General features: G+C 49.5%; 1 protein-coding gene across 3 annotated transcripts in view; it reads right to left on the minus strand.

Moving 5' to 3' along the window:
• ENPP6 (ectonucleotide pyrophosphatase/phosphodiesterase 6) overlaps nucleotides 1–16249 on the minus strand; it is a 93530-nt gene that overhangs the window by 19553 nt on the left and 57728 nt on the right. For all 3 annotated transcript variants that reach the window (XM_036250072.1, XM_036250071.1, XM_036250073.1), the window contains exons 3-5: nucleotides 12046–12157; nucleotides 2557–2698; nucleotides 1702–1881 (exon numbers count right to left, since the gene is read on the minus strand). In XM_036250072.1, coding sequence (XP_036105965.1) covers nucleotides 1702–1881; nucleotides 2557–2698; nucleotides 12046–12157 — 434 coding nt within the window. The remainder of the gene's footprint in view (nucleotides 1–1701; nucleotides 1882–2556; nucleotides 2699–12045; nucleotides 12158–16249) is intronic.

The following is a 16249-nucleotide window of genomic DNA, read 5'->3' on the forward strand; positions in this document are numbered from 1 at the left end:
CCACTCAACTCTGAAATTAATTAGTCCTCAGGCTGTTTCGCAGAGGGTTTCTGATGGCCCGTGAGTTGTGATTTCCTACTTAAGAGAATCCACACTTCTTCGGGGAGGTGGGGTGCCTTTGCCGGAAGCTTCTGGAGAAGTGAAAAAGCTGATGACATCTCACAGATCCCACAAACTGTTGTGTCCATCACATGACAAACCGTCACCCAAACACAGCCCCCACTTGTGCATAATCTGCCAACTGCTTCAGGCAGCGTGGAGCTGCGTTGACGTGGACACCACGTGGGAAGGGGCGCTCCCTGGGGCGGGGCTGCTGACCCTGAGCGTTCTGGAAGCTGCGCCTTCCCGGGTGCCAAGCTGGAGGTAGGGGGCTCTTCCTTGCCAGGAAAACAGAACTTCTTTGCAAGAAGCATTTGCTGTGGGACCTGCCAACGTGTAAGATATTCTTCCCCTTCCGTTTTTAGGGCGTTCGTGGGGACATTATGTAAACGCATTTAGCATCTCCACTTCCTGAGAAAAAAGGGACATCTCCGGGGGAGGACAAAGCTGGGGAGGACTGGTGTTGTGGCAACTGTTCCTCAACCCCCGAACAGATAGCTCTTAGACTCTCATATGGGAGTAGCAGGGTTGGGAGAAGAGTCTTTCTGGACCGAAGAGAGGAGCCCACCCCAGAGCTCCATCAACACAGCAGCCTTCCTCCCGTCACATCACCGTTGCACTGCGTGAGCGTGGGTGGAGGCGCCAGGCCCCCCAGGCCTATTCCTGGCATCCCCATGGTGGGCACCTCCACGGGCAGCAGTCTGGGCCTCCGTCGAGGAAGACAGCCATCCTGGTCCCAGTTTCCTCTGGGAGCGGGCAGAAACCCCAAAACCTATCCTGGGAGGAGACTAGGTCACATGGAGCAAAGCAGTCACCCAAAGGTGCCACTGGTCTCTTCTCATTTCTCAGGGTGACGCACAAAGTGCTGCCACATAGAATTAGTGTTTGGAGGGACGGGGAAGGAGCGGCCGGTTGTCTCAGGGTACTGAGTCCCCAGAGGGCGGTGACTGGTCCCACCTCTGCACATTGGAAGCACCACACCCTCTCGGAAGCACCACCTCTTTGATGGTGATAATCGTAGTAAGTGACATGTACCTCATCCCTGCAGTGGCCCAGCCTGCTTTGCAGCAGCCCAGACGGAAGCTGCGTTGACGTAGACGGAAGCATCAGAAGGGCCGGGTCATGGAGCTGCCCCGTTATGGCAGACGGGGGTCTGAACCCCAGCAGTGTGGGTCCTGAGCTAAGGACACCACTCACGGCCTCATCCTGTCCATTCATCACCTCTTTATCACAGCTCTCTGATGAACGCAATCAGACTGGTGGCCGAACCCAGAGAAAGAGGGTTGTGTGTGTGTCTGGTGTAGCTTGAGAAGTGCAGCACTCGGGCCAGTTATAAAATAGCCCCGTTAAGGGCTCAGCATTTAGCATGCGAAGCACTATGCATCCTTCATCTCCTTTAGTTTCCACTAACATTCGGTGCGGCAGATACCAGCGTGCCCATTTCAGAGAAGAGAAAAAGAGACAGGGGAGGATGAAACCCTGAGGGAGGGCGCCCCGCTGCTACAGGACAAAGATCAAGCACAAAGTGGAGGCGAATGAGGACATGCTTCGCCCGCTCCCCGACGCGTCCCCCCCCCCCCGCCCCATCTCGGCGCCTCTTGCCTCAGAGTGTTTCCCGGGGGCCGGCCAAAGGCTCACAACGGGCCCTCGGTCCTTCACTTGCTGCAGGTCGTCCAGGCTGATGTACTTGTTCAGCTCAATCACTTTGTCCATCCAGAAGATGTCCGTCATCCCGTGGTCTGAGAAGATGATGACATTGAGCTTGTCCTGCAGCTCCCGCTCCTGTGGGTGGACAAAAGAGGTCATCACAGCACACGGAGACGCGCTCTTGGAGAGAGTTTGGAAAGAGGTGCTTTAAACTGTCCGATATAGGAGAAAGGACACTTAACAAGTCCCGCTCTTCCCCCAAGGGCACAGTTTAAAATCTCAGCAGAAGCACTTTGGGGGGTGAGTGGGGCGGCCTGGTCCCTGTTCCGACAGCGCTACAGACAGCACGTGTGGGCCCTTCGCCTCGCCAGGGGCCCTCGCCGCTGTCATCTTTGGCTTTTTCAACAGACTTAGGTGCTCCTGCGAGAACTGTCACTCACCCATTTCACAGACGTGAAAGATAAAGCCCAGGAAAGTTTTTAAAAAAGAATACTTTGCTTAAAGTCATTCAGCCAGGATGTGGCAGAATGAGGGGCAGAGCCCAGGCCTGGCCCCATGCCCATGCCAAGCTGGCTTCCAGATTTATTCGGTTTGGTACAAGACGGAGCCATCAGGCCCGCTGAGCCGGCTAACGACACCGGTCTGAGCCCTTTCCCGCCCTCTGGCCTGGCTGGAAACCAGGGGTCTCCGGGTACCTGAAGAGGCGTGTGAAGAAAAGAGTAGGAGAGAAGATGCTGAAGGGGTGACAGTCAAGGAGACAAAGAAAGTGACGAGAGGGAAGGTGGCCCCGTGGTCCTTGTTCTCAGTCACCTGGATCCACTGGGTCATGTACTTGAAGACGGTGTCCACAGCCTTCAGGGCGTCTTTCCTCTGAGGGGACGAGGGGCCATAGTGGTGGCCTTCCACGTCGATGCGCTCGTGGTATATGGCTGCCAGGTCGGCCCGGCCACTCCTGGAGGGAGCAGGGAGAGGCACAGCTGAGAGAGGCCCCGTCTGCTTTCTCCACTCTCCCCCTGCAGCCAGGCCCGCGAAGGCGTCGGTGTCCCCAAACCCTGCCCTGTGGGCCAGAGTTGACACCTTAAAGTAAACAAGGTGACACGAGGCTACGTGGGCACTTCAAATATTGGGGGGACCACTCTCTAAAGTACATGATTGTCTAACCGCTGTGCTGTACACCTGGAATTAATACAGAATAATAGTCCATGTAAACAGTAAATACAAAGATACAGAATATATGTAAAAAAACAAAAAATGAGCAGGTGGGCTCTGCAGGGAGAAGCAGGAACACAGCACCACGACGCGGCCGTCCTGAGCACCTTGGAGACAAGAACCAGAGAGCATGCTCCTGGTCACCTCGTCTGTGGGCTCTGTGCATTGCTCATCATGTCCAAAGCGTTGGGAGCCACGGCAGCAGGCAGGGGGCGCTGTGATGGCTCCCTCCTCACCACCTGCTGTCATTGGGGGATCAGAAAAACTAGAAGCAATCATTTGACCATTCCATTATTGCTGGACATTCGGAAAGCCTCCAAATGAAACACCAGTGGGTTTCACTGACGACCAAGAACAAACTTCACCACTGCGACTTTCTGGGAGGCAAACAGGTTAGTGTTCAGGGCCTGACATCAGCAGACACCCCTGGACGCTTGTTCTATGGGGACACATGAGGGGTCAGCTCCAATGTGGACACAGAGTGAATTCTAGCAGTGACCACACTTCTGTGGGTCTCAGGAAGCCCCTGGTTCTGGAAAAACACTCCTGCTTGGCCGGAGTACCGAGGTAAAATCCAAGTAAGCCTCGATGCTGGGCTAGGAATGACCAGGAACCGGTGATGTGGATTGGAGCAGGAGGCGTGTGAGTGAGGGAGGGAAGGAAAACGCCTTCAGTGTGTTCCACTGTGACTCCCTCCCCAGCGCTGGATGTGCCAGAATCCCCCCCAAAGCACCAGACAGAACAACACGCATGATGATGGTGGTGGTGGTAGAAATAATAGTAACTGCTGAAAACAGAAGCACTGGAGAAGAAATGAAAGTTCATTGTTTTGCTTGGACTTGATAAGGGTTAATAATTAATACTCTGGTGTACTGCCTCATTTCTCTTGAAAAGCTATATTTTAAAGCACACCACACACACATGCACACACACACGCACACATATGCGCACATACACACAAGGTGGCATGGTCTCTCCTGGTGTGGCCTTCCCACACTTGGAACATGAGGAATGAAATACTATGTATCCTCAGAGCCTGCTGCGCCCTGGGTCTAGCAGTCCACAGGGGGGCAAACTAGCGTCACAGTAGTTCAGACAGTGTGGTTTACAGGGCCAGAGTCGAACATCCTGCACTTCCTGCAGGTCTTAGGGGAGATGACGCCTCTTCCAGGAAGCTGGCTCTGATGCCCAGGCTCAGCTGGGTGGCCCTTCTGTGTGCGCCCACAGCACTCTGGGTTCATCTCCGGTTATGATTTTCCATACTGACTGTAGTTGCCCATTTATGTGTCCTTTTCACTCTCTAAACTGTGAAGCACACGGTTGCTTTATAAGTATCAGTTGAACGTATGATAACAGTAAGTGTTCAGTGAATGATAGTTACTCTGGGTCAGGCGTTATGCTAAGGGCCTTTACAGACATTACCTAAGGTGACGTTCACAATGACCCTATGAGGTAGGAATGTGTTAAACCAGCGGTTCTCAACCTATGAGTCGCGACCCCTTTGGGGGTTGAGCAACCCTTTCACAGGGGTCACCTAAGACATAATAGTAGCAAAATTACAGTTATGAAGTAGCAACGGAAATAATGTTAAGGTCGGGGGTCGCCACAACGTGAGGAGCTGTGCTAAAGGGCCGTGTGTTGGGAAGGTTGAGGACCACTGTATTAAACAGAGTCCAAGGCCGTTGCCAGCATCACACAGCCAGTGAGAGGTGGAGCTGTACTCAGATCAAGGTAGGACCAGCTCCGTCACCCGGACACAGTCACTGAACACCCTGAAAGACCTCAACAGCCCACAGCACGTTCTGCTGAACCCAGTGATCTGGGGGAAGTGGTTCGTACTCTTTGCTAAGAACACCGCCAACCCCACGAAAGCTGGCGTGAGACACAGCGAAGGCAGCGCCGCGAAACGAGTCACCTTCATTTCTTCACGCTCAGGCCCGCGTCTGCTGGTCGGACGGGCCTTCGCACTCCGGAGCTGGGTGAAAAGCATCCCGATAGAAGAGCACGTGCGTATTTTTCAGGTGAGGAAACAGACCGGAAAGGGCTCCAGGAGTTGGTCCAGACCTCCCAGATCTCTGAGGTACGGCTAACTGGAGACGTGAACGTGCCACTTCTAAGGTCAGGGCTTGTGACCAGCTTGGGCTTTTTTTTAATCCTCACCCGAGGACATTTTTCCATTTTTTGTTCAGACAGAGTGGGAGGGAGGGAAAGGGAGGGAGAAAGAAAAACATGGACATGAAAGGGACACATCGAGTGGCTGCCACCCGCACGACCAACCAGGGCCGGGGACAAACTGCAACTGAGGTACGTGCTCTTAGTGGGAACCGAACCGGGGTCTCTCTGGACTGCAGGCCGATGCTCTAACCGCTGAGCAAAACCGGCCAGGGCTAAACAGTTTGTTTGTTTGTTTTTCCCGCTTGGGTTTTTGCATGTCCACATCCACTTCATTCACTACACTGTCCCCAGAGAATGTTCTGGTACTGTACCCACGCAGAAACTCCAGTTCTTTAACGTGACCCTCTGCCCATCCACTCCCTTCCGTAATCATTCAGCCCTTAGGACATCAGATCCTCGTCGGTATGAAACTATCTTAAGAACAAAGCCTCAGGTCTGTTGACCACAGAAGCAGAGTTTCAGTCAAGTTAAAGGTAACATCTTGGCTTCAGCTGTGTTTCAACCCAGGTCCAGGAAAGCTGAACGGACCCTGCAGACCACACCCTCACAGCACCAGACAGAACAATGCCCTGGCTGACACTGGGACCTGAAACAATGATCGCCGACTCCCTACCCTGGCCCCAACCCATCAATACAGCACACGACCCCAACTCCTCCAGCCACCGTGATTGGTGATCCCCCTGTACAGCCTGACCCCTGGACGCCCTCAGGGAGCCAGGTCTTTGAGCACTAGCTCACCTGTGACTCCGGACTTGGTGCCATCTCCTCAACTCATAAACCCTTCCTTCCTTGACGATAAACCCCTGTGCCCATCTGATTGGGCTTTGATGTGCACAGGCAAATGGACCCCTTCAGTTCAGTATCTTTTTTTACTGTGGTTGTATTTGCCAAGGGGTCCACTCTTTAATGATGCTGTGATGTTCTACTGCCTGCCCTGTTTTGAGGACACATTGCTTTCTAGGTAAGTGAAATTGTTAGTCAAATCTTCCCTTCCCTTTTTATTTTAATTTTATTTATTTTAATTTTTAATTGATTTGAGAGAGAGATAGAGAGATTGATTTGTTGTTCCACTCATTTATGCATTCATTGGTTAATTCTAGTATGTGCCCTGACCAGAGATCAAACCTGCAACCTTAGCACATTGGTACGATGCTCTACCCAGCCAGGGCCACTTTTCTCTTTTTAGAACAAAAAAAAATGTCTTCTTTACAAATGCCATGACCACCATCCTACACAACAGAGATTGGGTTAGATTGTTATTTAGGTGTTTCTCCCAAATGGTATAATCATTATTCATACTCGCTAATGTACGAATGATTAATCCTCACTTCCTCAGCATCTAGAGACAGCAGAGAACAAATGTCTCTTCAAGGTTTCTATGTGGGTCGGCAGCCGGTGAACGTTCCTCCTGGGTGGTGGCATTTTCACACACATTCCTACATTGTTTCTGAGGCCCAAGTTCATTACTCAGATGAGCGACGCACTTCCTCCTCCAGTGTGTTTGAGCATATGGAGCCTTCCAGACAAGCCGTTCCCTCAGACAAGCCTGAGCATGTAGCTGCTTTGTGCACTTGTATGCGTAGCATCCCAGATGTGCAACACACACCTTCCTGTGGTGAGTGTGCCCGCTTCCAGTGTGGGGCTTGTATGTGGGGAACATTCCACCGGCAAGGTGACCGTTGCGGTCAAGTTCAACAAAATGCTTTTAGGTCATTTCGTCTTAGACACCTCGCTTTACTCCAGGAGCCACTGGGCTAGTTTCGTTTAGACTATTTGCTATATTTGCAAACCTCCAAGTGACCAGAACGCCAGAAATTCTCACAGCTGTACCTGATGGCTTCGTGTCAGGAACTGTCAACTCCAGATGCTGGCAACACTGGCTTGGGGATGCTTGCGAGTCAGGGAATTACACACGCGCCTTTTGTGAAAGGCTCCGATGCTGGAGTCTCTGGTTCATCAGGGACCTACGTCTTCAAGGGCTGAGAGCTCTCGCCAGTTTGGAGTTCAGCTGACAAATTCTTGGTCGCCAGCTGTTTTCCACATGGGTCTGGTCTCCATCACAGGTCAGCTCATTTGTAACCGAGTGCCTGGGTGCGGAGCGATGGGTGGGAATGTCTGCAGGTATGTTATTGGCTATTTATGGCTTTGAGGTCCAGGAACCCTGCCAGAAGGACATGTGGCCATCAGCCCGGTTACCTGAGAGCTGCAAGGGGCCCCCAGTCCAGGGTTTCGGGGACACACAGGTCTCCCGTCACCTCAGGATTCTGTCAGGCTTTCTTTTCAATCAGGTTCATAATGTCACGTCCTTTTTCCTTACCGAAGTGGGTTGGAAAGAGCAAGAATCGGGGAGAAAGAAATGGAGGCAGTTTAAAGGAACGGTGGAAGCTACCTACTATTAGCAAAAACAGTCCAAAGCTCAGAAATAAGGCCATCGAAACAGTCATTCAGTGTGGTACCGAGCAGCGTCTAATAAGCTTGCTTCCAGGCCACACCTACCCGTTAGAGCCCAGACTCCGCAAACTTGGCTGCTAATCTGTAGGAACTGACAAGAGGAACCGACTTCTGTCTGATAGAGACAAGTGGTTCCACAGATTACGGCTTGATTATTCGCTGTGTTATTGAGCATCTGTGCATCTTGCAAGGATTGTGTCCCGTCATTCTCTTCATCCTTTTCCTTCGTCTGTTTCTTAGATTCTCTCTGTAACAGCCTGGGCCTCCTGATTCCCTCAGAAATACATTCGTTTGAACTGTCGCATAATTCTCCTATGTTTGTAATGGGCACATGACAGAGTTTCAGTTATGGAAACTACGCTTTGACAGGGCATGAGAACTAGACCCTTCTGGGTTCAAATTCTGGCTCTTTTCTTACTAACCTGGTGGTCTCTAAATATCTTTAAGCCTCAGTTTCCCGTCTGAAAAACCTCCTCCAAGGGCTATACTGGGTATTAATGAGCTGGTGTTTGTTGAGTGCTCGGCACACAGTGAAAAGGAGAAAAAGGGAAGAAACACCCCGTTTCTCTCCCCCACACAGACATGCCCCTGGACGGCTCTGCCCTGTGTGCCCAGCTGGGAGGAGACAGCAGTCTGTGTTCTTTCCTCTTCCTCGGGCTCAGGGGGAGGAGGGGCAAAGGCCAGGACATTGGAGCTATTGTCACAGCCCGGAGTGTGACAAAGGACAGCAGCTGAGTCCACCACCGCCCTGGCCCGTGGTTATCGCCCAGCTTTGGAGAGGCTACAACAGGCAGTGTGTGCAGCCGGTGGAAGCTTTGTCCAGGCCCTGCAGGCATCCAGGGCTGCATCTGCCGCCCTCACCTGGGGGCTGCTGGCTCGCACCCCTGCACGAGCTCCTCAGGCTCACTGGACTCCGGCATCACGCACCCTCCTCTGTCCTCGAAGCATGAACATTCTGCAAACAGAACTTCTGGGAGGATGGATTAAGCGATCCCAAACTGCTTTCTTTTTTGACAGGCAAGATGGCCATACGGGCAGGGGTGCTTGCTACCTGGGTGTCCCCTGAGTGGTGGCAAGGCACACAAAGTACCAGTGACTGAGGATGCACGCTGCTGAGCACATAGACGCTGAGCAGACCGCCAAGGCTATCAGGCCCCCTCTGCCCTGCATGCGCCCAGGCACAGCAGGGTCCAAGGAGGAGACCTGCCCTGCCTGCTGACTCCATTCCAGGGCACCTTGCAGGGGTGGGTGTGGATGGGAGGCCTGCGGAGTTGCCTCGGAAGCGTTTGCACTCACTTCACACTCAGGAGAGACCCCGAAAGACTGGGTCCTAAGCTCCCATGGGAAGGACTGGGCTCGGGTCCACCTACCAGCTGTGTGAGACCTGACAGACACTTAACTGCCAGATAGCCCGTGGACTCTTATGTGAGGGGTACGGTTGGGAGTGGGGCTAACAACACCTATGTAGTGCCCGGATGTAGAGCAAAATGGTCAGCGCCAGTGAAGCCTTTGACACAACTCTAGCAGATGGCATTAGAACATCATTCTCTTCCCTTCTCCTTCCTCCACGCTGGGGTCGTGCACGTGCAAAGGTAGCATCTGACAAATGAACGACTCGGGTCAGTAAAGCCTGCTGAACACGAGGGGCAATGCCCAGGTCACAGTGGAAGCTGGGGTGGTCCTTCCTACACAGACACGTGCCGTTTCGCAGCTGACACGGACTCTTCGCTGAAATGCTGTCGCTGGGCAGGACTCCACGTTCAAGACCTTAACTGTCTCTCCTGCCGTCTGTCAAAGCCTGTCTGTATCCCGTGTCCATTCTCCCCGCTGCTCAAGCTAGTAGCAGAATGGACAAAGACTGTAATAAGCAGCACTGGCCCGGAGGGGTGTGTGTGTGTGTGTGTGTGTGTGTGTGTGTGTTTGCACACTCGTGTCTGAGAGCTCGACATGCTCTTCATATCACAGCGAGGAATGTGAGCCAGAGCTGTGACACCCAGAGGTGAGTATGGAGTTCCAGACATGCTCCTTCTTTGGAGCGGACGGAGGATAAGCATCAGACATCTTGCCTGAGCGCATGCGCCAGGAGAATGAATGATGCCTTGGAGTCGCGTTCTCGCACGAACAAGCTGCTGCCCGCCAAGCGCCGTGCTGGTTCCGCACCGTCTGGACCGGGCACTGTGCTGGCCCCGCACCGCCGAGCCTCTGCTCTCCTCTGTGAGGGGGGACCGATGTGTCCCACCAGTGCGGAGGCTGGTTGAAGGAGCAGCCTCCTTTTTCTCTGGGGGAGCCTAAGTCATCTACTGTCTTCCCAGGGCGGCGAGCATCATCTGGCCGGTTACCCCCCACACCCTTTCCTCTCTCTCGGTTAAGCCCTGCCTAGTGTTCGAGAGAGCAGACCTCCGTCTGCCTGCCCGCTCCGCAAAGGGGCTGTTCCTGGCGCCGGTTACATTTACAGCGTGAGGAGGCCGGACTGGCCGGCACCCATCCTGCTCAGGCCTGCACTGCCCAGCTGCAGGGCACCTCCGCGTGGTGGCCGGAGTGAGGCCCATCCCCGGAGCTCAAGCCGGCTGCACAGACGACCGCAATGTCGGCCGCGTGTTCGCGCCAGGACACTCCCGCTAGAGGCCTCGCTCGGGGCCACTCTCCTGGGCCTCCAGTTCTTTGTGGTTTTTCTCTCTAGTCTAGAGGAACCCATACCTTTTTAAATGCACACATGCACGCGCACACACACTCACTACCACCACCAGCACCAGCACCACCGACAGCAACAACAAAAACACCACCCTCCCGTTTCGAACACTGTGCTCCACAGTGAAGCTGTGCTTGCCCCGTGTTCCCTAGCTGCGCCGCGTGGCTTGGAAAGGAAAGGGAGAAAAACTTCCCTGGAAACAGGCAGCAGAAACGGAAACTTCTCTAGGCCACAGGGCACTTGTCCCTCCAGCATGCTGGTAGCCTCAGGACAGGGAAGCCTGCCTGGGGTGGCCAGCGTGCCGGCCAGGGCCGGCCTGGGATGGTCGCGGCTGTGCTCAGGGCTTCTCCACCTGTGAGTCCCCGGGCGGTGCACAGGGGAGACCCTTGTGCAGTCAAGACAAGATGGATGCGTGAAAGATCACACTGCTGAACAGAGTGTTGCGTTATGGGGAGGTGTTTGTGTGACAACTGTGTTCCGCATTTTCATATCTGGCAAGGCAACAGGCTGTCGGGACGGCTGGCATTTGTAAACGTTGGAAACAGCCTGGTGCACACACAGACCGTCCGAAAGCTCCGCTCCTCTGCTCCGCCTGCCGCCTTCTGCTCCCTTTGCACCAGCGGGGCTGCGACCGACGTTCCAGCTCACCACGCGGGCTCTCCTGCACTTGCGGCCACAGAACCTAACACACCTGTGTTACAAACCACGTGGTGGAGAATATTTACCTAAAGGTGACTTCCTCCAGACCCTGTGCCTTCCCTCCACACTGCCCCCCAAACACCCTAACCTTTACATTTGTTCCTTCTCAATTTTTAAGTGTTTTAAACTTATTTTTCTCTCCAACATGTCAATCACAGCCTGGACCTTCATGTGCCCAGAGGATGCTCGTGGTAGGTTTTCGTGAAGGTGGAATCATTCTAAGCAGCAGCAAAGGCAAGGCTGTGGTTTTCTGCTTCCACAGTTCTACGGGGGTGGTGGCTGCTCCCCATGATAGCTGGGGTGGTGGTGGCAGGAATGGGATTCATACTGGGCCAACTCTGCCCGGGGCAGTCTTAGTCCCCGTCCGTTCCTGTGGCAGTGCCCGGGATCTGTGCGCCGTGCCTGTGGCATCATGGCCCCCAGGGTCTGTCCTGCTTGAAGCCAGGTTCTTCCTCTTGGGAGGATGATGGTACTTCCATGGGCTCCACACTCTGATTACTAAGGGTCTTCCACTTCAACCTCACCCAAGGGACCCATTTGGTCGCCAAGGTGACCCTGTGTCCAGTCTTGGAAACATAAGAGCCCCAACATCCTCAGCCTCTTGGTTGCTGACTTTTCAGGTAGACCTCCGACCTGGTTACCCACCTTGATGTCCATGGCCAGTGATTTCTGACACTGAATTGAGGCTTTGTCTTGACCTGTCTTGTTAGTCACTGTCCCTGACAGACTCGCGTGCTATTCAGGACAGCATCGCTCGTCTCTGCATTTTCCAAACTGCATGCTATGGTTTCGTGTGGGAAAAAAATAAATAAAGATCTACGTTCTGATATGCTAATGGCTCTGTACACTTCCAAGGAGAGGGTAGAGTAAGCCATTTTCTAACCCTATTTCATCGCAGATCCTCCCTTTTGCCAAGTACTTATTAATATCTTCTGAGATACAAGCATTCAGTAAAGCACCACCTCTCTGAGACATTATTTCACCTATACCAAGTCTTCTTAATTCATGTTAGCATTCATCATTGGTCCTGGAAACGAGGGAGAACAATGGTATGGCTAAGGAGCTGGGACACTTACTTGAAGGAGTCAAGAGCGTCGCTGACTGCATTGGCAAAGTTGATATCCGTCGGGACATTTTTATATTCCAGGCAGTAAGTGGGTCTGACACCAAGAATCTCAACCTCGCAGCCTACGAAAGAAAAAGATGGTAAATGGTTACTCTCTTTAATCATCAAGGTAGGGTTATGAGCCTATTTCGGGAAGTAAGCACCATTAGTCAAAATAAAATTTTTTTCATTTTCATGAAATGAAAGAACTTGCTGCTGCTACGTTCTGTAATTATGTTTAACTGGAGCAGAAGTTCTCGAATGTCATTCCTACACGGCACCGGAGTCCCCTCACAGGGACTAGCAGAAACTAGGTGAATAATTGTCTTTCTCAATTCCCAAATTTGAAACAAAAAATTAATCGGTGCACAGAAATGTCTCAGTTAAAACATTTTTTTCTATAGATTTTTTATAACTACTAATTCTTCTAGTATACCTTTGCCTATTCTAGAATCAAGTATTAGGTAGTATCTGACTTAGTCCAGGGATAATAAAATACGTATTTTACTACTGTAACTGGCTTAGAAGTACTGCGCTAGATCAGCGAGCCTAAGTTCCGCTGAGTGAAAGCAAAACTCTGAGCCGTGACCTTGCCTCTTCCAAAATTAAGTAAAAGAATAAAAGGCGTCCAGATGTTAGAGTTGCTATGGCCTCAACTTCTCTGTCCCAAGTCCCTGGAAAACAGAAGCAGCTGCCCCGAGGAAGAAATGTCCAACTTATCAGAATATAAGGCAGGAGAGGGAGGAGCTAGTTTCGGTTTGAGTTAGTTGGGTACATTTATTGGGCATCTGCTGTGAACTAGTTACTAGTTCAGACACGGTGGAAAGAGGTATTTATGAGTAGGGTCTCCGACCTGGCGCATCCCAGAGAGGAGCCCAGTGGGAGGAGACATACAGGAAAACAATGTGCTACGTGGAGTCTTATGGGGTGGTGTGGGGCCTCGGATGGGGACACTTCCTCTTGGAAACCTTCTTTGGATGCTCGTGGTGGGCTGTCTTACAGACCAGTTAGCCGTGCCTCGGGTGGAGGTGGGAAGGAAAGGGACATCCCCAGCAAGGAGAGCAGTAGAAGCAAAAGTTCAAAGTTAGAAACAATAAGGTGTGTGTGGAGACTGCCAGCACAATACCGTTCCAGACAAGGGGTGTCAGGAGACCAGATGGTGAGCTTTCTTGTAGCTCAGGGAAAATGATTTCCAAGGTGGACGTGAGTAAAAGTGGGATAAGTTGGGAATGTGAGGAGAAACGAAGGTCTCCATCAAGAATCACTCTAACCCCACTCCTGGGTACATCTGGTTGCAGCTGGTAACCATCTGGTCCACAGTTGGTTACAGCTGATTTATTAGAAGGTGGGGCAGCCTCCAAGAAGAATTCCTTAAGCCGGCATACCATAGCAAGCTCTGAGCGCTCCATGGGGACGCCATCTCTCTCTGCCTGATATCTTGGGTTCAGGGAGAGCAAAACAATTAAGAAAGACTTAGGAGGCAGGAAGCCTTTCCAAGACGTGTTTGTTGAGTAGGATGAACAGGCTAGAAACCCTAAGAGTAAATTCTGCACCCGGGTTCTTGGCAAATGTTCATCATTGGAAGAAATGCCAGTGGAATCTTGACCAGTTATGGCACGTAAGATACCTGTCTTATCAGTTGAAAGTTAATTTGTGAATGTTTATTGTTCTCCCAAAGATATTTATTCAGCCATATATGAGTAGGCCTACACTTTGTATCCACTGTGTGCTCAGTATCAGCAACCCAAATGCAAACAATACACCACTTATCTGTCAAAACATTACCATCCTTACAGTGTGGCCAGGTATCTGCTCCTGGCACATCTGTTGTACAGTTATGTGAGCTTGCAAATATTGGAATTTTGACCATGGTTTTGCAGATAAACGAAACTGCACTGCACACTTTTTTGTGTTTGTACATTAATATCAAACCATAAGAGTTTTTGTATAATAATATTTGTTATTCTTTTAATGCTTTATTGGATTAAAATGAATCTGGATTTAATATTAGCATAATAATATAGTTTACCTGAGAAATTTATACTTGCCTAGGTTAAAGGATGATATAAAATTCTTTTATTGATTAATTACACACAGAATTGTATAGTAAAATTAGACACAATGTGTGGCAAAGTAGCTCTTGTGGTAACACTGTTGTGGAATTTTTTATTTCTAAATATTACAATGACTTTTAACTTAAAAAAGAACTATGGCAGCATCCTACCAGAGGCTAACAGGAGGACAAGAGAATGGAGATAAATTCCCCCTTTTCCTTCACCCAGTGCAAGGCAACAGCTCACCAAAGGCTGGGGAAGAACATCAGGGTAGAAGGAGATCTTTCAAATTGCAGAAAGTTGGGGAAAATGCTGGAGAGAAAAAGAACTCCTCAAAGCAGCATAAACTCTCCATGTAAAGAATACTTATCCAGTGAACACATTCCAAGAGTTCCTAAAGGGATAATCCTTATCTCCCCTCATGACATTTGACACTAGTGGCAAAGTGAATCTAACTGAAGCTTCAAAAAAGCCCTGACCCAGCTCAACTACAGATTAGATTGACTTAGCTTCCATCAGAGTCCTGACCTAGGAAAGAGCATGAAGTTTTCTGGGGGGAAATATCATTTGCTACATCCTCTACTGCTATTTTTCACACAATGTTCAGCATATAATAAAAAATCATGACATATGCTAAGACGCAGTGAAATGTGTCCCATAATTAAGAGAAAAATAGTCAACAAAACCAGATCTGTAGATGACACAAATGTTGGCCAGAAGTGGTAAACATAAAAGAAATTTCTTTAAAATGTCATTGACTATTTAAAACAAAATTAATAGCAATATATTAAGAGATCTGCAACATATATATATTAAGTGAAATCGATGACAATAAGAATATAAAGAATATATGTGGACAAATAGCATTATAAAATTTTAAAATTCTAACATCATTTGTGAAGTAATATATTATTTCAAGGTAGAGATAAATAAGGAATGCATGTTGGTATGTAGAGTAACCATTAGAAAAAAAGCAGTAAAATCTGAAATTGATAGAGAAGATATAGTAAAATTCTAAAAGTAGTCAATTAAAGAAGACAGTAAGGGAGCAACAGAGGAATAACTGTTCAGATGAACAGTTAAATTTAAAAATAACACAAAAAAATGGCAGGTTTCAATCCAATCATATCAATAATTACATCAAATGTAAACGGACTAAACACTTTATTTAAAATGAAGAGATGGACAGACTGGATTAAAAAAATTAAAATCCAAATCTATGCTACTGATTAGAGAAAAAAATTAAAATATAAATACATTGACTGGTTAAAAAGAAAGGGATGGAAACTTTTTACCATGCAACAAAAGTATAAGCAAGTGGATATGGTTATATATCCAAGTAGATTTCTGTAAAATATCAAATGATAGTGAAAATGAGCAGCTGGAACTCATGTAATTTTCTGGTGGGACAGTAAGACCTGTCCTGTAACACATGGTAAGTATTTGTGTATCTAAACATAGAAAAGGTACAGTAAACATATGGTATGAAAGATAAACAATGGTATGAAAGATAAACAATGGTACACCTGTACAGGGCAGTTACCATGAATGACCCTGTAGGACTGGGAGTTTCTCTGGGTGAGTTAGTAAGTGAGTGGTGAGTGAATGTGAAGGCCTAGGGTGTTACTACACACGACTGTAGACTTTATAAACACTGTATACTTAGACTACACCAAATTCATAAAAAGCATTTTCTTCCTTCAATAATAAATTAACCTGTTTACTGTAACATTTCTACGTTATAAACTTTTAAACATTTTGACTTTTATAATAACACTTAAAACACAAACACAGTGTACAGCTGTACAAAAATATTTTATTTCTTCATATCTTTATTTTATAAGCTTTTTCATATATATATTTTATCCTCACCCGAGGACATTTTTCCATTTTTTGTTCAGACGGAGCGTGAGGGAGAGAGAGGAAGAGAGGGAAAGAGAGAAACATCGACATGAAAGGGACACATCGAGTGGCTGCCACCCGTACGACCCAACCAGGACCGGGGACAAACTGCAACCGAGGCACGTGCCCTTAGTGAAAACTGAACCTGGGTCTCTCTGGACTGCAGGCTGACGCTCTAACCGCTGAGCCAAACCGGCCAGGGCTCCTATTTATATTTTT

The sequence above is a fragment of the Molossus molossus genome, unplaced genomic scaffold (genome assembly GCF_014108415.1).
Source record: "Molossus molossus isolate mMolMol1 unplaced genomic scaffold, mMolMol1.p scaffold_m16_p_9, whole genome shotgun sequence".
Classification (NCBI taxonomy): Eukaryota; Metazoa; Chordata; class Mammalia; order Chiroptera; family Molossidae; genus Molossus; species Molossus molossus.